The 23,916-nt window shown below is 34.4% G+C and overlaps 1 protein-coding gene across 17 annotated transcripts in view; it reads left to right on the top strand.

Annotated features, from left to right (window-relative positions):
* Window positions 1–23,916, top strand: part of TBCK (TBC1 domain containing kinase) — a 209,668-nt gene that overhangs the window by 112,121 nt on the left and 73,631 nt on the right. For 15 of the 17 annotated variants that reach the window (XR_015165799.1, XR_015165800.1, XR_015165794.1 and 12 more), the window contains 3 exons: window positions 2,943–2,979; window positions 3,965–4,126; window positions 18,066–18,241. Coding sequence is in view for 10 of the 17 variants with exons in the window: in XM_086406952.1 (XP_086263078.1) it covers window positions 2,943–2,979; window positions 3,965–4,126; window positions 18,066–18,241 (375 nt within the window). In the remaining 7 variants the exon portion in view is untranslated. Of the gene's footprint in view, window positions 1–2,942; window positions 2,980–3,964; window positions 4,127–18,065; window positions 18,242–21,721; window positions 22,814–23,916 lie in introns of those variants that run through there. The other 2 variants (XM_086406951.1, XM_086406948.1) reach the window with 1 other exon arrangement.

The following is a 23,916-nucleotide window of genomic DNA, read 5'->3' as shown; positions in this document are numbered from 1 at the left end:
TACTAGCATGTGAGATGAGTGCAATTGTGCGGTAGTTCAAGCATTCTTTGGCATTGCCTTTCTTTGGGATTGGAATGATAACTGACCTTTTCCAGTCCTGTGGCCACTGCTGAGTTTTCCAAATTTGCTGGCATATTGAGTGCAGCACTTTCACAGCATCATCTTTCAGGATTTGAAATAGTTCAACTGGAATTCCATCACCTCCACTAGCTTTGTTCGTAGTGATGCTTTCTAAGGCCCACTTGACTTCACATTCCAGAATGTCTGGCTCTAGGTCAGTGATCACACCATCATGATTATCTGGGTCGTGAAGATCTTTTTTGTACAGTTCTTCTGTGTATTCTTGCCACCTCTTCTTAATATCTTTTGCTTCTGTGAGGTCCATACCATTTCTGTCCTTTATCGAGCCCATCTTTGCATGAAATGTTCTTTTGGTATCTCTGATTTTCTTGAAGAGATCTCTAGTCTTTCCCATTCTGTTGTTTTCCTCTATTTAGCACAAAAATTTTTGTCTAATAGAAGCTGACATTGACATAAAATATAAAATAAAAGTAGAGCTTTTTCAGATTTTTCTATAAATTACTATGGGTTTTGATACTTGTTATTAACAAAGGAGATTTTACTCTCCTTTTAGAAATTAAGAATGAGTTCTTACTTCAAAATCTCACAAAATTAATTGGTGTGTGTATTTCATTTCTAGATACTGTTAGGAAGATAAATTTGTCATCTGAAAAACATTATTTCATTCCTAGGTCTCACAACTTTTAGTCTCTTATGAAGCTTTCTGTTAATTTAGAAAGTGGTAATAGAAGATACAAGCTTCATAAAAACTTTTTAATGAGACATTTTGGACATTTTTCAAATATCATCTTATCATGTCTCAAAAAGTACTCAGTAAAGGTAACTCAACACTGATAAAGACTTTAAATCTCAGGAATATTTTGTTCCTAATAGCAAAAGTTCTCCTTTGAAAATTATGCCATTGAAGTTAATGTGTTTATATTATGTTTGGAATAGGCATTGTCCTGAGTATATTCCTCGATGAAATGAAAATACTCTGTGAAATAAGTCTTAGCAGAAGGGTCATCTGCAATATTTGTAATAGATGTCATTATGTAATAGAGTATTTGTGATAATAATTTATAATTATATTTTCTGTTATGTTTTTCATTTTTTTTGAAATACAATTGATTTACAATGTTTGTTGTGTTAGTTTCTTGCATATATATATATATATGTGGGAGGTATATATATAAATATTTTAGATTATTTTCCATTACAGGTTATTATTCAATATCGTGTAGAGTTCTCTGTGTTGTACAGTAGGTCCATATTAGTTATGTATTTTATAGTAGTATATATAGTAGTATGTCTATGTTAATCCCAAACTCCTAATTTACCCTCCCTCCTTTCCCCTTTGGTAACTGTAAGTTTGTTTTCTGTGTCTGTGAGTCTGTATCTGTTTTATAAACAAGTGCATTGTATCCTTTGTTTAGATTCCCCATCTAAGTGATATCATATGGTATTTGTCTTTGTCTAACTTAGTTCACTTAGTATGATCATCTCTAGGCCCATCCATATTGCTGCACATGGCATTATTTCATCCTGTTTTATGACTGAGTAGTATTCTGTTGTAGTATATATCACATCGTCTTTATCCATTCATCTGTCAGTGGACACTTGGGTTGCTTCTATGTCTTGGCTATTATAAATAGTGCTGCAGTGAGCAATGGTGGGGCATGCATCTTTTTGAATTAGAGTTTTCTCAGGATATATGCCCAAGAGTGAGATCACTATGTTTTTAGTTTTTTAAGTGACCTTCATTGTTGTTGTTTAGCCTCTAAGTCATGTCCAACTCTTTTATGATCCCATGGACTGTAGCCTATCAAACTCCTCTGTCCATGGGATTTACCAGGCAAAAATACTTGAGTGGGTTGCCATTTCCTTTCCAGGGGAATCTTCCCAACCTAGGGATCAAATGCACGTCTCCTGCATTGGCAGGAGGATTTTTTACCACTGAGCCACCTGGGAAGCCCAAGGAACCTTCATACTGTTCTCCATAGTGGCTATACCAATTTACATTCTCACCAATAGTGTAGGAAGTTTCTTTATCTCCACACCTCCTCCAGCATTTATTATTTGTAGACTTTCTGATGACTATTCTGACCAATGTGTGGTGATACCTCATTGTAGTTTTGGTTTATATTTCTCTAATAATTGGTGATTGTGAGCATCTTTTCATGTGCTATTTGGCCATTCATAGGTCTTCTTTAGAAAAATGTCTGTTTAGATCTTCTGCCATTTTTTACTTTTTAATACTAAGCTGTGTGAGCTGTTTGTATATTTTGGAAATTAATTCCTTGACAGTCACATCATTTGCAAATATTTTCTCTTGTTCCATCGTTTGTCTTTTAATTTTGTTGATGGTTTCCTTTGCTGTGCAAAAGCTTTCCATTTAATTAGGTCATGTTTGTTTATTTTTCTTTCTATTTTCATTACTCTAGGAGGTGGGTAGAAAAAACATTGCTGTGATCTACGTCAAAGAGTGTTCTGACTATGTTTTCCTCTAGGATTTTTACAGTATCCAGTCTCATATTTATTATTATTTTTTAATTAATTTATTTATTTAAATTGGACGATAAACACTTTACAGTATTATAATGGCTTTTGCCATACATCAGCATGAATCAGCCGTAGGTATACATGTGTCCCCCCATTCAGAACCCTTCTCCCACCTCCCTCCCCACCTAGTCTTACATTTAGATCTTCAATCTAATTTGAGTTTATTTTTGTACATGGTGTTAAAGAATATTTTTAATCAGTGGAATAGATTAAAACATAGAACTTTTTTTTTATGGTTCAGTTTATTGGAAGTCATTCTAATTATCTCTTTTATTTCCTCTTTATCCATTCCCTGCATCCCTTTGTTTTTCCACTCATAGCTCTATGCCATCCCTTGGTTTCTCACCATGTTTACTCGTAAGTACCATTTTCCATTTTCTTTCAATATTGTATTGGGAAAAGAACAGGTCCATTCTTCCCTGGGATATTATCAGATTTAATTACATAAGCATCCTTATGTAATTATAAGGTAATATAGTTGGGTAGCAAATTTTTTCAATTGTTCTGACTGGGGGATATCAAAAAGAGTGTTCTATAGAATGAAAACCTATATGTCATAACATTGATAAAATCTCTGCTCTCTATTGAAACATAAGTTAATATTAACTATACTATTTACATAAAGTTTTAGAAGGAAACTTTTACAACCAAATCAGACTCAATTTTTAGAGACTATCTAATAACTAATACTTTTGTTATTTCCTAAAGTAGAATTCTTCTAGAAATAGAAAGTTTATGTGAATATGTAATACTTTAATGTATTATACATATTAATGCAGTAGATACCTAGATTAAATATGCACATATGATAAATGAAATACAATACTTGAAGTAGATCTGCATGCACTGGCCTGGAAAGGTGTTGAAAGTACTAATAAATGAAAAAAAGAAAGTTTCAGAAAATAGAAAATTGCTAATCAGATTTTTTATGGGAATTTCAAAAAGCAGTTCTTAGAGTGCATAGTAGAAATATAATGATACAGAAATTATAACAGTACTAAAGTTCTTCTAAGTAAATGAATTTGTTAAAATAATATAACCAGAAAATTCTAGGAAGAAATTGAATGTAAGAGCTATACCGAGATTGATAACGGAGGGTAGGAAATCTATTTGATGAATTAGATTATCAATTTTTTAAACCTATCAATTTTACTGCCTTGGGAAGCAGTAAACCTACAAAACCAAGTAAACATTTTATAAAAATAGTTTTCCAATATTTTTCCTTTAATAGTTTTGACCCATAAGGGAATTATCATGACTAGTAAAGCAGCTTGTTGTTGATTTAATTTTTATTTTGTTTTAAATTTTTTAAATTGATTTATTTATATTTGTCACTTTACAGATGTATTTCCACTGCACAAAATTTTCCACCTCTGGGATACCTTACTGCTTGGGAATTCCTCCTTCCCATTCTGTATCGGAGTAGCAATTCTTCAGCAGCTGCGTGACCGACTTTTGGCTAATGGCTTTAATGAGTGCATTCTTCTCTTCTCGGACTTACCAGGTATAGATATATAAAAATGGAATCACTAAGTGAAATTTAATTATGGGATAATGAGACATCCTTAAAACAATTTTCAAAAATAATCATCCAGATCTTCAGAATCTCTCCTGCTTGAGCCATATCCTTCCTCTCTGAACTCTCTCGCTTATATACTACCTCTTTAGCCGGCCCAGCATTATAGATACAAAGCTGGGTCATACTAGCTCAGTCATTTATTTTCATGTCAGTGATGATGCCAAAAGGTGAAAGACAAGGGCAGGAGAAGGGGGAGAAGGGAGCATCATGTGACATATATGCCTTGCTTAGGATAGGCCTGTTTATCTTCAGCAGATAGATAGTAAATAAAGGCCACTTGGGAAGGTGTTTGAGAACCCAAGTTTTTACAAAGATGTAATTCACATGGAACGTTGGTCTCTCCTATCCATAGTTAACTTGCTAACTATTTAATAGTTTAAAGAAAGGAAACACTGTCCTCTTGAGAGAGCAAATCATACTCCAGGGGAGTTCTGTGTTATGCTGGATAGTAAGTAAAGTTATATATTGTATTCATAAGTGAGGAACTTGTAAGTCTAGGAGTTGAATGGTTAGTGTAGAAATATAGAATGCAAGTATAGTTTAAGCTTTTATACTATAGCTGAAAAGATGGAAGTAATATGGTTGCATAGGATATAATAATCTGTGGCAGAAAAAAAAAACTTAACTACATTTTTGCAGAAACCAAAGTATTTTTCAAGTAGAAAAATTCTATTTCAAATTGCATTTCCTTGGATCCAACCCATCTATGAGTTTATTGCTATTCTTCATATTTGCAGGCAACCAAAGTGATTACTGAAAATAAACACACTTAAAATTATCCAAGAGATAAATTTTTCAAAAAATCAAAGAGTAAAAGAAAGATATCTTAAGATTTTATATTTAATAAGTACTCTCAAAAGGAATAATAAACTGCTGCCTACCCCAGTTTTTATTTTTCGTGGCTGATCTATACCTGGTATTTCAGCATTTTTCTGTTGTTGAAAAATCTTCATCCTTGTTGAGAAACTAAGAAACATTATGGGATTTGTTTAAAACTTCTCTTTCTACTTTCCTCCCAAACTAAAAGTATCACCATCAGCTTCCTAACTTACCAAACTTTAATTAAAGTTGATAACTTCTTATATGAACAAATAGTAGTTTAGTTCTTTTTTTTTTCTGGGAGATTCTTAATGTAAATCAAGTTATCTCTGGTTTTCCTATTGATGTTGAACAGTTACCCAAAAAAAGCTAGTTTCACAAACTACAAATACTGTCTGTAACCGTGTAGATGTTTTCCTCTTGTTCCTAACTTGCCAAAGTAAACAGAGGATGATTGATTAGGATGAAAGGAATTTTTCTGGTCATGTCTAAAAAATACATGTTAGAAATGATGATTGTGCATTTTTAAGTAAAGCAAATTTCTTGCCTTTCCAATTACATACATAAATGTTCCAGCTATACACTGGTGAAGGAATCTATTTTCATATTGAACAGGCAGATTAGTGGTAACTCTGCTTATACATTAAAATAAAGTCATTATTTCTGAAATCAGAAAGTAAGAATATATGTTGGTTAGCACTGACTCATTGAAAAGGAAAACACTACTTAGTTTTGAAAGTAGGATAGGATGCCTTCTATTGATGTGATTTGCATGGGTCCTCAGTGCCATTATTCTGGCACATCATTTACTTGGCCACTGTATATGATTCCAGTTGGGAAAGAAAGAATTTATAAGAAAAAATGTGACTTAAATAAAAAGGACAGAGGGGTTAAATGTAAACTTTTCCCTTAAGTACACCTGTGTTTCTTTTTACTTTTAATCACAGTGCACTTATTTGGGATGTCTTTCCCACTTAGATCTAAAAGATATCTCTTTTCATCATGTTGAGCCCCCTCACTATACCTGATGCTTGAAGAAATTCAGAAGTGGTCATGGGAAGGCCTACAAAGTGAATCTGGATTAATATACATACAAACACACTGAATATGCCTTTTCTAATCAAAATATTACGTGACATAAACTTAGGACATATTTGAAAGAAAAAAAAAAATTTTTTTAAGACTGCAAAAAAAAGAGAAAGGATAGGCTAGCTCTGTGCCGCTGCTGCTGCTAAGTCACTTCAGTCGTGTCCGACTCTGTGTGACCCCATAGATGGCAGCCCACCAGGCTCCCCCATCTCTGGGATTCTCCAGGCAAGAACACTGGAGTGGCTTGCCATTTCCTTCTCCAATGCATGAAAGTGAAAAGTGAAAGGGAATTTTACCTTAATTCTTGAAATAGACTTTGTAGATAAAGATAGGTTAGAATTAAACATTAATTTGAACTCTTTAAATATATTGTGTTTTACTGAAGTCCTCACTTAACTGTGTTTAAAAACATAAGTAAGCAATCAGAACAAATTTAGCTAAATTCTTTTCTGAAGCAGATTAGCAAATTCACTGTTCAAAACATCTGTTGACAGTAATGTAATGGAATCACCATCCAGTTGGTAACCTTGAAAACAAAATGCCCTTGCATTTTTTTTTTTTTATTGTCCCATTCTAGTTGCTTCTTTCTACAAAGAGAGGTCCAAAAGCCTAGTGACTAAGAGCATGGAATGTAGAGCCAGATCACTTGGGTTTTAGATACTAGCTCTACCACTTTCATGTGTAACCTTAGGGACCTGACTTAGCCTCTTTGTATCTGTTTCCTTAGCCCTGGTTTTATGTAAATGATAATTGTACCTACCGCACAGGATTGTTGTCCTAAGTAAATCAGTGCCTCTGAACAACTTAGAGCAGTCCTTGCAAAGAGCAAGAGCTATGTAAGTGATTATTATTATTAATGTTCTCATCATTATTATGATTTCCCTCACTTACTCCTTTCCATCGTGACTGCTTTCCTACTGGTAGAATAAATGAAGCAATCACCCCGTTTGGCTTTTTCTATAGATTATTGAGACTGATATCAATCATATAGATTTCCTTATTAGCAAAAGCAATTGAGGAATTGCCTGAGAAGCCAAGTAAGCCTTCATTGTATATGTATGTATGCATATTATGACTAAGAAGAGTATCTCTTTTCATTGCTCAGGGACAACATAGTCTAGTGGATACAAAGCACAGTCTTTGGAGTCAAGACATAAGAGTCTGAGTCCTAACTGTTCCACTCACTACCTGTGTGATCTTGGAAACTTTGTATGGTTCTCTTGCTGAGAAGAGTGATATATAGAGTGAAATAGATGAGAGTTCACCCCCCAACTCTGGCATATATTAGCTGTGTGAACATGAACAAGTTGTTAATCTCTTTGGAAAGAGAATCCTATACATTAGGAAAGCTTTAGCAAAATGGAGCTAAAAATATCTGTTTTAGCATTAAAATGAACACAGCAGATAATATGCATACTGTACTTGACACAAAACCTGATACCAAATACTCATAACTATTTTTTAAAGTATGTGTAGCATTTAATACTTTAAACTTACAAAGAATGTATGACATTCAGTCTTTGTAAATTCCCTCTCTTTTCTTCCTCCTTTCCATAACTTTGTACTAACCTTTTAATTCTTGAAGAGAGAACACAGCAGAAAGGCATTATTATTTTTGCCAAAAACTGCTTCCAAATTCTGTCCCCTTTAGTAAATGATATAGTGTGATGTCACATTCCAAGGAGGTACAAGTGGTGCTAGAAAATTTTGCTGGAAGTTCTTAACATGTATTGGTATGTGTGTCATTTAAGTACTAAAGGAAATATCCATGAGACCAGTATATTTGGCATTTTTTATACAATCTCAAAATAGTAGTAGGGTATTTTGGAAAAAATACTGGGTTTTTCATAGCACCATTCAGTACTGGATATTGGCCACTGGTGTTAAGAGTGTAGTTTCCAAAGTTACCACCGTTAAAGCCAACTACAGGATGAGGTAGTCAGCCTTCAGCCATATTATTCTGCTGTTGTGTCCATCTGGCTGACAAAATAATATTTTTGAGGATACATCTAAGCAGTTCCCAACATGAATATGATAATCTGACTAAAACCAAAATGGTCATAATTTTAGAGTGGATTTTTAATAGCTGAAATGTTTAATTGCTTTTTTGCTTTGTTGGTGTATATCCTTTTACAGTTAAAAAATTAATTCAGCATATTTATGTGATTGTGGTTGAAATAAATTCCCAGAATGCATAACTTTGTACCTCTGAACATCTTCAAGCATAGGAATCTTTTAAAGTAAGAAAGAAGTTTTTCTTAGAGAATCTATAAAAGAAATTAGGAAATCTGTATGGAAGAACACTTCACTTACCCTCAGAGATTAAAATATTTACTTTACCTCTGAAAGAAAAAAATAAGTATGTATAAAGTATTTTGAAGGAAATACTGTGTATATTGAAGGAACTTGAATGTGTGAAAAGTAAATCCTTTTTGCAGGAAGAAATCAGCAGTTGGTTGAAACATCTTAATTGTCTGATGTATGTTTTATTACAGAAATTTAATTAAAACATTTTAAATAAAACTTTAAGATGTTATCTCAGTATTACCTACATAATTTACGGTAGGATTCAACACATACATGAAAAATACTGGTAGTGTCTATCATGTAGCACTTCACTGGTTCCTCAAAAATATTGTAGCTCAGCAAAGGTACGTATCCCTTTTGACTTAAAGCAGTTTTGTAATGCAGTCTTTATTGTTATTTAGCATAGCATAGAATATGTCATGAAAATCACACGTATTTTGAGCAACACAGTTATGTACCAGGTTGTTTAAGATGTATGCTGAGAAATCCTAGCCATTTATTTCAAATAACATTCACATATTTTGAGACTGAGAGAAAAGTTATTAAAGTTATTAAAAACTAAGAAATAGAGCAAAGTACTAAAGTATGTTGAATCCTTAAAGCTGTGTCTTGTTATTTTCCTGTTTTTCCACAAGATGAAACTGAAAATCAATGATAATGAGAGTGAAGAGGAAATTCAATTTAGTTTATGAAATCATAGATTTAAGGTACTGGTGACAATCCCTGTGGTAGTGAAGTAGGAAAGAAGATCAATAAGAACTGATCCAGGTTTTCCTTTTTTTTTGGATAGGGTTCAGTGAATAATTTCTTGCTTTCATTTAGGGATAAGTATAAATTAAATTGGGTTTTTATAGTATTTATGTATAATTTCCCAATTGTAAACAGTGGCCCAGATTTTTTAAAACTGTACTTGTGACCCCTTTATTAAATAAATAGTTATAATGGTGATAAGTGCTACAGAAAGCAGTAGGAATTTATTACAGAACACTACCAAGTTTGAAGGAGGTAAAGAACCTTCTCTAAGAGAGTGATACTAAAGGTAATATCTGAAATTAATTGACTTTGGGAAGTAAGAAGTGGAGAGAGGGGAGCATCTTCTAGACAGAGGAAAGAAAGTGCTGCAAAAGCCCCAAACAACTCAAGGAACTGGAGTGGTATCCTTGGTGCAAGGAGGAAAGTGGTTAGAAAAGAGAGTGATCAAGCAGGATCTTAGGCCACATTAGGGATATTTTTCAAATATATCTGTAGAGGTATTTTCTTTCTTTTCACTGTTTTTAAAAGAATGAAAAGTATCCTTGAAAAGATACTTTTCCTTCAGTACGGCATTCCCAAAATAGAATGCTGTATTGATATTTGAGGTGCATTCTAGTCTCTGAACATTCCTTTCAAGAAGCTCTATAATGAGCAAAAGGCAAAGGATTCTTAACATGAGTATTCTCAGTAGGTATCCATAATTCCTTTTATTCTGGCTTGAGGAGAGCTGATGAGATGAAAAAATAGAGCAATAATAGTACCCAGTTATTCAGTGAAGGTTTTGTATTGTCAGCCCTCTAAGATTTTATACTGTTTTACCTGAAGCTGAGAATCCATAATTGTTTACATTTTCTGCTTGTAGCTATGTAATGTTAATGCATGTCTATTTCTAAGCACCTCTTCATGGAATTGCAAAAGGACAATCATATTGGAAATTAAATATGGAGATTTTACCCCCACCCATAGAAATTACATGTTAACATTAAGATTTAGATGAAAGATGAAAGAGTAATATATTTTTATTGACATGATCACGTAGTCAGTGAAATGAAAATCATGAAAATGTATTTTCAAAATCTTAAGTTATCTCCTTGTTGGGAAGGGAATACTGTATTATTGTATGGAAAAGGGGAAAATATGAAAGCAGATGTTAGAAAACATGACTTCCAAGCTGAAAATAATTGTCTATGAAGAAAACACAAAGCCAGTAGAATAAATTGTAAATTCCTTTAACACTGAGCTAGTTGTTGCTCTTAGCACATCACTAATTTTGCAATACATAAATAGTTTATACGAAGAAGGCAATGGCAACCCACTCCAGTACTCTTGCCTGAGAAATCCGATGGATGGAGGAGCCTGGTGGGCTACAGTCCATGGGGTCGTGAAGAGTCAGACGTGACTGAGCCACTTCACTTTCACACGCTGGAGAAGCAAATGGCAGCCCACTCCAGTATTCTTGCCTGGAGAATCCCAGGGACGGGAGCCTGGTGGGCTGCCATCTATGGGGTCGCACAGAGTTGGACACGACTGAAGCGACTTAGCAGCAGCAGCAGCAAATAGTTTATAAAGTTAAAGGTTTCTTATGTATTCAGAAGTATAATGAAAAATAAAGTTAGGGGTGATCAGAATTTTCTACTTACCTTGAAAGTTGAGAGTAGATTAGAGTCCTAATACATCTGAAAGTTGGTCCCAAGGTTTCAAGGCTCTTTTCCATAGGAAGACTCTTCTCCATAGTAAAGCAGTCTTTTTTTATGATTGACAGGGATTCTGCTCTCTGAATTTTTTTGAGTAGTCCAAAAATTATCTTGCAGTCTCAGTCAGGTATTAAACGTACTTTGTTTCAGGACCTCAATGATGGAATTTGTTTGTTTTTGTTTTACTGTTGAGTATTTATGTGTGTGTTAGGTTTTTAAAGTATTTTTAAAATATACAGAACATTTTACACTTCTGAAGTATCTTAAAAGTAGTCAACCTCAGAAATCTTTAAAAGTCAGAAGTTATGGTTAAAATTTCCCCCATATATACTGCTGATGGATAATGAAAATAATAATGTAAGGACCAAAATGAGTATATATATATCATACCTAGAATGACTTTTAACATATATTGTTCTATATGTCATTGTTACTTTAAAATGTAATAATACTTTTGGGTTGCATTCTTTCCAGTCTTCTACCTAGCCTTTTGCATGTTTATGTGCTATCGCTTCAGTTGTATCCTGATCTTTGAGACCCCATAGACTGTAGCCCACCAGGCTCCTTTGTCCATGAGATTTTCCAAGCAAGAATACTGGAGTGGGTTCCCATTTTTTTCCCCAGGGGATATTCCCAAGCAACCAGTGTCTCTTGCATCTCCTGCATGGGAAGGTGGGTTCTTTACCACTAGTGCCACCTGGGAGGCACCTAACCTTGTATCACTCTACAAAAATGAAAGTACAGTTAACCCTTCAACAACGCAGAGGTAGGGGTGCCTTTGCTTGCCACAGTTGAAAATCAAAATATAATTTACCATCAGTCCTTTGTATACCAGTTCCTCTGTATCTGCTGTTCCTCCACATCCACTCTTCCTCAGTATCAACGGTTCTGCATCTACAGATTCAACCAACCGTGGATAGTGTAGTACTGGGATATTTACTATTGAAAAATATCTATGTGTAAGTGGACCCATGCAATTCAAAACCTATGTTGTTCAAGGGTCCACTGTAATCTGATGTGTTCTTGTTGCGTTATCTTAAATGATGATCCTCAACAGAATGGAAAATAACTCCTTACTACATATCCCCTCTAAGTGTGAGTGCGCCGAGTCAAACAGAAAACAAACCAATAAACAAGATCAGAGAAAATGAAGAGGAATAATATGCCATATGCTTATAGGCTAGTTAGTAAATATTATATAACACAGAGGAAATAACCAAAATTTTCATACTTTTATTTTAAAAATCTACATTGGATTACCTTGAAAAATGTAAACCATCAGTCCTTCAGTAAAAGCATGTATCAGTCATATGAAAAAATGCTTATTGAGCTTGAATACAAGGTTCTATTGCCAAGAAAGAATCAGATTTCCAGTTTTGTTTTGGATTCAGTGTTAAGTATAAAAGAAAAGGAGAAAACGATGGCTACTGCTGAGCTGGTGCTGGGTCTTCCAAGCTGCTACATTGTTCTTTTTTTCTGAAGTGAGCTGTGTTCTATTAGCAACACCAGCTGCTTTGCATCATAATATGTATCTACTCAACTGCTAAATGATCAAGACAGTTATGTTAAGAATAGAAAACAGTTTAAGTGTCTGTGTGTCAGTAATGCTTATTGCATTTCCTATTTTATTTCTCACTTCATTGTAGGCGCTAAGCAGCAGAGATGATAGATGCTTAGCAAAATGTGCCAGTAAGCACATGCACACATATCAGGGATGTGAAAGTCTGAGTGAAGTAAAGTAGGAGCCCAGTTATGTATTGTACCATCATTTCCCCCTCAGACTGCATAACCAAGATTGTACTTATAAAATGTGCTCAGTCCTTCATTTGACAAATATTTATGTGTGTGTGTATGTAATGTGTACATATATGTATGTGTATAATTAATCTTATTACTGGTTTATCATTCTTGTACTGGCCCAGAGCATTTTTGCCTAACTATTTAAAGGGGATTCAATGGTACCCTGTAACTATGACTAACACTTTTAATTTGAATTATATTAATTCCATGTAGTATTACTTCCTGGTTCCATTAAGTCACCTGACTAAGGAGGGGTTAAAAACGACAATATAAAATTAGGCTTTTAAAAGAATATTTAGAATGAGTGAGGAGATCACAACAAATTACAAAACAAAAATAGCATAATATTTTTATTCATTAAATGTCTGACATATCTCTGTATTTGTCCTCCTCTTTTGCTTCTTATTCATTGATTCATATAACAGTAGTTGTATATTATTTTCTATAGAAAACATGAATAATCAGCCTTTTCACAGGCTTAGTTGGTTGAACTTTGTTTTTTAATATTGATAATAGTAATGCATAAAACATATCACTTACCCCAGGTGTGGCTTCTGTTTGTTTGCTGCAAGTTTGTTTCCTGTAAACACAGGAATGCTATTTTTTTGTGAAGTTCCTGTCAAAAAAAAAAGAAAAAGTTAATGGTGCACCTATAATTGTGTATATAGCATTATTGAAGTATATTTCTAGAAGGAAAGAATTTCTCTTTTGATCAGGCATCGAAGAGAACCTAATTCTCTGCTTACAGTTTCACATGTTTAATGTTTTGAATTTTCAGTCTTATTTTTGGCTGTGTACATGTCAACTATGTTTTTCCTGCACATAAACTTTTGGTTCTAGAACACACATTCACATTGCTCCTATATAGTAGGGATTGGGGATATTCCAGGAAGTCATTTCTAGAGTTAGCAATAACTTTACTATATTGTCAAAGATAAGCAATGCCAGACACTAATTAAAGTGGTAAGCACAGGTTTTAATCAGTATTACACTACTGCAAAAATATCCCAGTGTGAAGTGAAAAACTGTAAAATATGTGAAGGACAGCATTGGGTCCATGTGAAGTACATCTGCATTTACTAATAGACACCAAACTTAGGCTCCTACCTTCCCACAGAGATACCTATCTTCAGACAAGGACCCTATCTTCAGTTATTTCCTGGAACAAATAGTAAATTCTTCTGGCAGCCTTGATTTTCTCAAGGAGGCGTTCATAGGGTGTTAGGGTCATCTGAGGGATGTGACCTTGAATTGCTATATATTATGTTGAGAGTTTTGTTCAGGCCAACTTTTTAGGCCAAGATTGAGACATAGTTGAGAAAAGGCTTAGAAGAGTCTAGCTAGAGTTGACCAAGGAGGAAATCTATGTCAATACCCAAAAGTGACTTAACATAACAGAAAAATACCCATTAAACCATACTAAACATATCTCTAGTTTAGCTTAATTATATCAGAGTATTCACAGCCACTATGTTGTCCAACACAAGAGGAAGTGTAATGGAGTTGAAATTGGTATAAATAAAGACAAGTTTTCACTGTGATTTAAATATTTTTACTTTTGCACATTTTACAAAACATGACCATAGAAACAGTAAATTTGGAGGTACATTCTTTGGAGTAGCAGAATCGTAAAAGACTTGAAACTCAGAATCAGCAGCATAGCCAAGAGCCAGAGAGCGGAAATGTCTACAGTTACAATATCCAGTCTTCTCCATGGTCAGTTCCTAGAATACTGGCAAGGATTAGTTTAGACAGGTTAAAGAATAATTCTCTGGAGAAATATAATGTTCCCCAAAAGAGGAATACCTTACTTTTGGGGATCGTCTAACAAATGACCATATCCCCAAGTTACCTATAGTGAATCCACCAGTAACAAAGCCTTGCCCACATATTCAGAACTTCCAATATAATTTTTAGTGCTGTTCTTTTAAATACCACCAAACCTCTGGGGAAAGTCTCCAGCTAAAAAAACACAGAATAGCACCTACTGAATAAAGGAATATCCTCAGAAAAGCAATTATGAGAAGATAAAATAGCTATGAAAATTCAGGATTTTTTAAAGTATTAATATGACAAAAATACTTACTGGAAATTAAAAATGATGTGGAAATGCATTCAGCTTTATATGAAAGAGTTGGGTGATAAAGCTTAAGAAGGCCCTCAGCGAATACAAGAAAAACACGGATGCAAAGTAAGAGGAAAGGGCAAAATTATTAGAAAATCTATTCAGGATGTTCAGGACTCTTCTAATGAAAGAAGAGAGAAGGAAAAAAGTGAAAAATTATTACAGATAATACACAATAACTTTTTCTGCAACTGAAGGATTATAATAAGACCATCATTATGAAATTTCAGAACACCAGAACTCCTAAAGGTTTACAGAAAAGAAGAAAATCACATATATGTGATCTTAAATCAAAATTGCATCAAATTTCTCAGAAGAAAGACAATAGAGCACTTGCCTTACATAACTCTGAAGAAAAATAAATCAATCCTAGAATCTTATGACTAGCCCAACTATCAGTCAGAGGCAGAATAAATATATTAAAAACATGGACAATTCCAAAATAATTTGCTTCCTGTGCATCCTTTCTCAAAAATTACTGGGAAATGTGTTCCACCAAAATGATGCAGTAAATCAAAAGGGAGAAAATAATATCTTAATGCCCAAATTAAGGATCAAATATAGAGGGAATTAGGTGATGGTAAAGAGAAGTGCCATGTAAACAGCTGTTCACTCTATCTGGAAAGCAGTTCATACTCATTAAAGCAAAAGAATGGAGGGCTTCAGGAGAGAGATCTTTTCCACCTACCCTTGCCCAAATGTAACATGAGTTGCATTTTATAATTTTAAAATAGTTCAGTATTTATGAGAGGGAACAATAGTAATGGATAAGATAGGTAAACTACGATTTACAAAAGTTATTTTTCTGAGTGAACCTCATGGAGCTTGGAATCAAACCTTGGAAAGCATAATCCAGGGTGCATACTTTTTCACAAATGCATTATATCAAAATGAGAATGCAAGGTAGAATGTAGTAGTGCTCTGGAATGAGAGGTTATTTTTAAAAGAATAATTGCATATTTTAATGTACAGTTTATAAAGTACTTTTCATAATATTTTGGTTATGATAAAGTACTTTGGAAGGATTTTGAGATGGAGGGATGACATGGGTCAAGAGAATGGAGAATGGGATATTTGCCAGTAGTAATAATCAGGCTCAAATTGGGGTGGATGCCAGTGAATTCTCATGATTCCCTGTAAACCTTTTATGGTATTGGTAGGGTGTTTTGGAAGCAGATATAAATGACTTTTCCATGCCAGTGATTTAAGGACTGAACTACAACCTCTCATCTGCATCAGTAACTTGACCTCAAGCTTTTAATGGGTGACAGATGTGTCAAACTGATTTGAGCACTACGGACGCAAAATTTATGGTCCAAAATTCTTTTCCTTTGGAAATTAAACAGTGTGAAGTAGATAAACTTTTTTTTTTTAAGATGACAAAGTTTTCTCTCTTTAGCTGTAAGTTTTTAACGATATTAATTGGAAATGTTTTAAAATGAATTGAACATATCTCTTCTGTCTCAAGTGAAGTAGAGGAATGTATCTGAACTTTTATTTTTCTTCTCATTGGTGTTTGTATTCTTTTCTTTGTGGAATTAAGTTGATGATGTTAAAGAGCTTTTTAGAAGAATACATTTCCTATTGACAATTTCTCAAATAAATGGGCCCACGCTTCAAAACATGTTTAACTCTTGTTTTATAGATTTTATGTTAGGAATAGCATATGGTGGTGATGAAATCTGACCTCTTTGTGCAGCAATGGAAATAACCAACTGTGAAGTTCGCAAGCATCACTAAGAGCAGATAAAGCAATGTTTAATTGAATAACTGGTCTTTCTAGAGCTGCTGGCTATTGTTTCCCAAATCTAAATAAATTGGGAAGTGAAAGATGCCTTATAAGCCTTTTAACTTCAGAGATTCTACTGGTGGTAACAACACAACACATTCAATCACTTAACTTCATTACGTGTTAATTTCTTCATCTTCAACAGAAATCAGGGGATTACATTACCTGTCTAAAGGCAATGGCAACCCACTCCAGTACTCTTGCCTGGAAAATCCCATGGACGGAGGGGCCTGGTAGGCTGCCGTCTATGGGGTCACACAGAGTCGGATACGACTGAAGCGATTTAGCAGCAGCAGTGAAAGCATACAACACCTGTCACATAATAGATGTTCAATAAGTGTCCATTTCTGTGCCCTTCTCTAAGAGTTTTCCACCTTATAAAAGCAGACAGTTCTATAAGGCATGACTCATGCACCATTCACAGAATCAATTTAAGGGCCTATTTCCTTTTTCCTTTATATGTAAGCACTTCATTCCAAAAAGGGAAATAGGGACCTTATCCCTCTGTAAGGGATTTGATGTATTTTTCTCCATTGCTTATCTGAATTGACACAATTGGACTTTTACAGAGGAAATGATGATAACTACCTTTTACTATATTAGGAATATAGAAAGGAAAAAGCTGGTCCATGCTAAACTCTTTCATCCTAGCCAAATTCTTCAATTTCTACTGCCTTTCTGTGATAACTCCATTTCCCCATAGAGTTACAGCTTTACTCTCCATCAGGAATGTTAATATTAATCTCCTCATGGGTTGCAGTCTTATTGAAACACACACACAATAATTTAGCATTGTAATAAATTTCCTATGTATATTACCTCTGTATCAAAGGTGTTTAAATTTCTTTCAGATCAGAAAAAGAAAAGAAAATTTTCTTTGAAAATATTTTCTATCATTTTTAATTGGGTGCATTTTATTTCTGTATATGTGATACCTCACTTAAACTTTTCTGCACTTAAATCAAGAAATTCTTTTTAAAAGGATAAATACTGAATTTAGATTTTGATTAATTTTTGTCCTGATTATTTTATATCTTCTGTAATAAGTGGAAGTGAAACTGTTAGTACCCTTTACTTGAAATCATGGTATATTAAATCTGAGTCTTTTGTTTGCCCACTCCCAAATTCCAGCCTTCTTTCTACTCAATCTTAATTTTTTAATTTGAGAAAGTAAAAATATTGTTAAAGTTAAAGAAGCAGATTCTCTAACAAGAATGTATGATTACTATATTTAACTTTTTGAATAATGATATACTGAAATATACTCTATATATGTATCATGTGTCTACATAATAATACCAGATACCCTCTACCATTCTAATCATATGTTGATTAATATCCATATTACATTTTACTGACATCTTTTCTAATTAGTTTTCATTTTAGCCATATTTGTGCATATGTATTTAGGAAAACTTGTGGTTCTTACATAAAGAGAGCAATAGCGTCTATATTTGCTTTTTTTTTTTTTTAATTTTTTCTATCTAGAAATTGACATTGAACGCTGTGTGCGAGAATCAATCAACCTGTTTTGTTGGACTCCTAAAAGTGCTACTTATAGGCAGCATGCTCAGCCTCCAAAGCCAACATCTGATAGCAGTGGAGTCAGAAGTTCAACACCTTATTTCCCCACTGAGTGTCCAGATCCTCCAAAAACAGATCTGGTATGTATTTGCTTGACTTAATTTATAAACTATAAAAGAAGATGAATATTATATTAATACACTTTAGCATCTTTATTGTTCATAATACAGTAATCACTTATGTTCTTTTAACATAGCTCTCTTCTAGGATGTTGTATTCATACAACTGGTTCAGGTCTTGAGGCCAGCCAAAGGTGAGAGCTTAGTTAAGGCCTTCTCAGGTCTTTCCTATGCATGCAAACATCCTGTGTGTGCATAGACAGACTTCTAGATTCCCAGGATTCTCTTAGCACTTTCAGATTCCCCTGTGGACGTTGAATTCCTCAGCTTTTAATTTTAGTGTTTTTATTTTTATTGTCAGCTTATTCTTTGCTTCTACTGTTATGGCCACTTCAGGCAGCCACAACATTAAACAATTGCTGCTGACTCTTTTTGACAGATATCTTCAGAGAAGTGTCTCTTTGCACAGAGAGGGTTGTGAATCAGGTCAAATAAAGGCAAGCATTGTAAGGAGAGGTTTCTAGGAAACTGGAAGATAGGTCAAGTAATCATAACCTGCTGAAATGACACTTTTTGGGAGCTCTAAAACCATTCTGTCCTGTCCAGTGGTTGCTAGATTTCTGGTTTGTGAGACTGTTGGTTTTTAAAGTGACTGTGGAACTGAGGAGGGGGAAATGAGAGTAGGGAAAATTAAAACTCCGCAAATCTTACATTCTTACTGAAATTCAGATGTTTCTTTTGACTACATACTCTATAGATTGCAGCAGACAGACCTTTGTTAAACTTCCAGAATTCTAAAAAGTTTATTTTGATAATCTCTGCCAGTGTTCTCATTGTGTTTTGAAGGAGCAGCTCTTCTGAGATTCTTACTTCGCCATTCTCACTGATGTCACTCATATTCTATGCTATTTGTCCACTACATTTTAATTCCTCAATGAAACAAAACGATTGAGAAATCGTTGATTTTAAAAGCTCAAAAAGGAAGAGTGACAGCTCAAGTAATGTGAAACTTCCATTTTGTGATTAAGTGAAATTTTACTAAGGAAAATTGCTGTTTATTTTAACTTTGAATAAGTGGTTTTAAATCTTTGCCCTTACAGTCTCATCTGACATGAGATTTTTGTTTAAAGTGTTTAATAGTCTGAATGTCACTAAACCCCAAGTCCCTTAATATGTTGCTAATTATGATAAGTGTCAGAGTACTGGGTCAATTTGCTAAAACTTTGTAATACAAAACTAACTTTTTTTGTATACTCATAAATCTGATATATTATTCCCAACAACAATACTAAGAATGAAAGAGAAAAATGTATTATTTACATAAAATGTTGCTATCTGAAGAATATTCAAGTTTTGGTTCACTTTTGTTTAGAATTTATTTCATTCTTTTTATATTTCAACTGTAAAGAAAAATATAATGAATAGTGTAAAAATGCATTGTTTTTCAACAATATGTCTGAACACATACTGTTAAACAGATGTCATTCAAGTTACTGAATTAAGAGTACCTACATTCAAAATTTGCATTTAGTGAAGGATATACCAACAGTAAGCAAAAAAAGTAAACATTTAGTGTGTTTTCTAGAGTCTACATATAAGTAAGATCATGTGGTATTTGTCTTTATCTGTCCAACTTATTTCACTTAGCATAATATCCTATGGATTATCCATGTTGTTACAAATGGCAGGATTTCTTTTTTAATGGTTGAATAATATTCCATCATATACGTATACACAACACTTTCTTTATCCATCCATCTGTTGTGGAACATTTAGTGGCATTTAGGTGCCATTGTGGAAATTAAACAATAAGAAAAAAATAAATGGGACTGCATCAAACTGAAAAATTGTTATACAACAAAGAAAACTATCAATAAGACGGAAAGGCAGTCTTATGAATGGGAGAAGATATTTGCAAACTATATATTCAGTAAGGGATTAACATCCAAATTACACTAAGAACTCATACAACTCAAAATCAAAGAACATACAACCCGATTAAGAAATGGGCAGAGGACCTGAATAGACATTTTCCAAAGCCATAAAGTATATGTCAGTTGCTCAGTCATGTCTGACTCTTTGCGACTCCATTGACTATAGCCCATCAGCCTCCTCTATCCATGGAATACTCTAGGCAAGAATACTGGAATGTATTGCCATTCCCTTCTCCAGGAGATTTTCCTGACCCAGGGATTGAACCTGGGCCTCCCACACTGCAGGAAGATTCTTTATTGTCAGAGCTACCAGGGAAGCCCTTCCAAAGGCATACAGATGGCTAACAAATACATGATCAACATCACCAATCATCAGGGAACTGTAAATCAGAACCCCAATTTGATATGCACTCATACTGGCGACTTAGCAGCAGCAGCAGCATACTGTTAGAATTGCTATCATCAAAAAGACAATAAATAATTAATTGGCAAAAATGTGGAGAAAGGGAACCTGTGTGCACTGTTGGTGAGATGTAAATTGGACCAGCCACTGTGGAAAACAACAGAAAGGTTCCTCAAAAAATTAAAAATAGAACGGCCATATGATCTATGGCAGTTTCACTTCTGGGTGTTTACCTGAAGAAAGCAAAATTAATTTGAAAAAAATATCTACACATCAGTGTTCATAGCGGCATTATTTATAGTAACCAAGATATGGAGGCAACCTAAGTGTCCATCAATAGATACATGGATAAAGATGTGGTATTTTCATACACACACAATGGAGTATTACTGAGACAAAAAATATTGAAATCTTGCCATTTGCAACAACATGGATGAAACTTGAGGGTATTTTGGTCAGTGAAATAAACCAGAGAAAGAAAAATATCATATTATCTCACTTATATGTTGAATCTAAAAGACAAAAAAAATAACAGAACAAAGTGAGACCGTACTTACAAATACAGAGAACAAACAGGTGGTTGCCTGAGGAGAAGGATGTGGCAGAGGGGTGTGTGTAAAATAGGTGAAGAAGATTAAAAGATACAGACCTCCAGTTATAAAATAAATAAACCATGGAGATATAATACACAGTATAAGGAATGTGGTCAATAATATTTTTATAACTTTGTATAGGGTTAGATGGCTAGTAGACTTATGGTCTTCCCTGATAGCTCAGTTGGTAAAGAATCCGCCTGCAAGGCAGGAGACCCTGGTTCAGTTCCTCAATTGGGAAGATCCCCTGCAGAAGGGTTAGGCTACCCACTCCAGTATTCTTGGATTCCCTTGTGGCTCAGCTGGTAAAGCGGGAGACCTAGGTTCCATCCCTGGGTTGGGAAGATCCCCTGGAGAAGGGAAAGGCTACCCACTCCAGTATTCTGGACTGGAGAATTCCGTGGATTGTATAGTCCTTGGGGTCACAAAGAGTTGGATATGACTGAACGAGTTTCAATTCACAGACTTACGGTACTGATCGTTTCATAATATCTACAAATGTCAAATCACTGTCTAGTACACCTTAATCCAATATAATATTGTATTCCAGCTATATTTCATTTTTTAAAAGGAGAAGAAGAAAAGGACAATGGAAAATGCCAAGAAGTGGGAGTCTGGAGAACATTAGAGAAGAGTTACCATTTTATGTGAGAGACTCAAAGAAAATCTCAGAGAAGGCAATGGCAACCCACTCCAGTACTCTTGCCTGGAAAGTCCCATGGATGGAGGAGCCTGGTAGGCTGCAGTCCATAGGGTCATGAAGAGTTGTACATGACTGAGCGACTTCCCTTTTACTTTTCACCTTCATGCATTGGAGAAGGAAATGGCAACCCACTCCAGTGTTCTTGCCTGGAGAATCCCAGGGACGGGGGAGCCTGGTAGGCTGCCGTCTGTGGGGTCGCACAGAGTCGGACATGACTGAAGCGACTTAGCAGCAGCAGTAGCAGCAAAGAAAATCTATTTAATAAGGAGACATTTGGGAAGAGAACCTAAAAGAAGTGAGAGAGTGAGCCATATATATTTCCTGAGGAAAAATGTTCCATCTTGCAAGTGCAAGGTAGTAGCATTGCTTTGAATGTTAGGAGAACAGTAAGGATACTATACATAGAATGGAATGATAAGAGTGTTGTTTTTGTTGTTTAGTCACTCAGTGGTGTCTGACTCTTTTGCAAACCCATGGACTTTAGCTGACCAGGCTGTTCTGTCCTTTAAAGATATACAAACTTACTATTACAATAGTAAGTATTAATTTTTAAAGAAAAACCAACAGATACTGCTGACTCATTGAATGTGAGGTACAAAAGAGAGAGTGTGTGAAAGAAAGTGTCAGTTGCTCAGTCATGTCTAACTCTGCAACCCCTGGACTGTAGCCTGCCAGGCTCCTCTGTCCATGGGATTCTCTAGCCATTCTCTCCTCCAGGGGATCTTCCTGACCCAGGGATTGAACCTGCATCTCCTGCACTGCAGGCAGAGTCTTTACCATCTGAGCCTCCTCGTGGTTATCCAGGTCATTAAGACCTTTTTTTTATAGTTCTTCTGTGTATTCTTGCCACCTCTTGGGCTGGCAAAAAGTAATAGAAATAAAATAAAAAAGAAAGTAATAGAAACAAAAACAGTTTTCTTACTATGTAGAAGTTAAAAATAAACCAAAAAATAAAATAAACAACTTCTTTTTTACTCTTCAAATAAAGAATACATTTCCAATAAAAATTCTAGAGTATCTAGAAAATAATCAGAACCTATTAGTACAGCACAAGTGGATATTTCTCTTAACCACTTACATGATCCCTTATGTATATTAGATATTGATTGATTGTCCCTATCAAGTCATTTTATTTCAGCTAGCTTTTGGAAGATTGATAGAGTTTATATAAGTAAAGAAGATAATTTCTTTTTTATTACCATGAGAAATCTCAACACCATTCTAAAGATTTATGGAAAATAAAAATAATGTTCCATATTCACCTAATTTTGCTTTACTTACTCTTTCCAAAGCATACTCTGCTTTGGTAAAGAGCAGGTTCACTGGAAGAGGCCCCATTTCCTCTGCTAAGGAGGGAACTTGCAACACTATGGAGTTCCACCATTAATGTTCTGGAGTGTTAGGTTATGCAGAGGCTAAAATTTTATAACACACATATTGTGACTTTGTGAATATTAAGTATGTAAAGAGTTGAAAGAAACTGGGTCGTTGAAATTATTCACAGTGAAATAAAGGAGTTCTTAAATACACAGATTTGAAATTAAAATTTAAATTACTCATTACAGTTTTTCTGCTTATACATTTAATATCCTTTTAGTTTGAACATACCTTTCTTGAATTCTATAGTCTAAACAAAGATCATTTCTTCTTGTTAACTATTGATACCATGGTATTGTGTGTGTGTAAGTTGTATTTAATTGTTACATTTTATTTAAGTGATGAATTTAGTGCTCCCAAAAATTACTCTGTAGTAAACATCATGAGGAAAAATGTATGACTTCATATTTATAAAGTGTAGCTGTAAGTTGCTGAAGGAGGAAATGGGAAAAGTAGATCCAAAAGAAGTGGCAAAGCCAGGAAAGCATATTCTTAAACTCTAATTTAAGTTGGTTTCATTGGTACTATATTTTAATTAATTATGAGACTTTATACAGAGAAGAATTGTATTAGGGGAAGCTCAGAGTCCTTGGCAAGAAATATCTTGGTTAGGTGAGAGGACAAAAACAACTCCAGCAAGACTTCTGAAGTCTCTCTAATGTTAAAAGGGGAATCTTGATAAGAAC

This window comes from Bos grunniens, chromosome 6 (genome assembly GCF_055505025.1).
Source record: "Bos grunniens cultivar Pamir isolate PY7600 chromosome 6, Bosgru_T2T1.0, whole genome shotgun sequence".
NCBI lineage: Eukaryota > Metazoa > Chordata > Mammalia > Artiodactyla > Bovidae > Bos > Bos grunniens.
The sequence above is the reverse complement of the archived record's forward strand: the minus strand, read 5'-3'. Positions and strand labels throughout refer to the sequence as shown.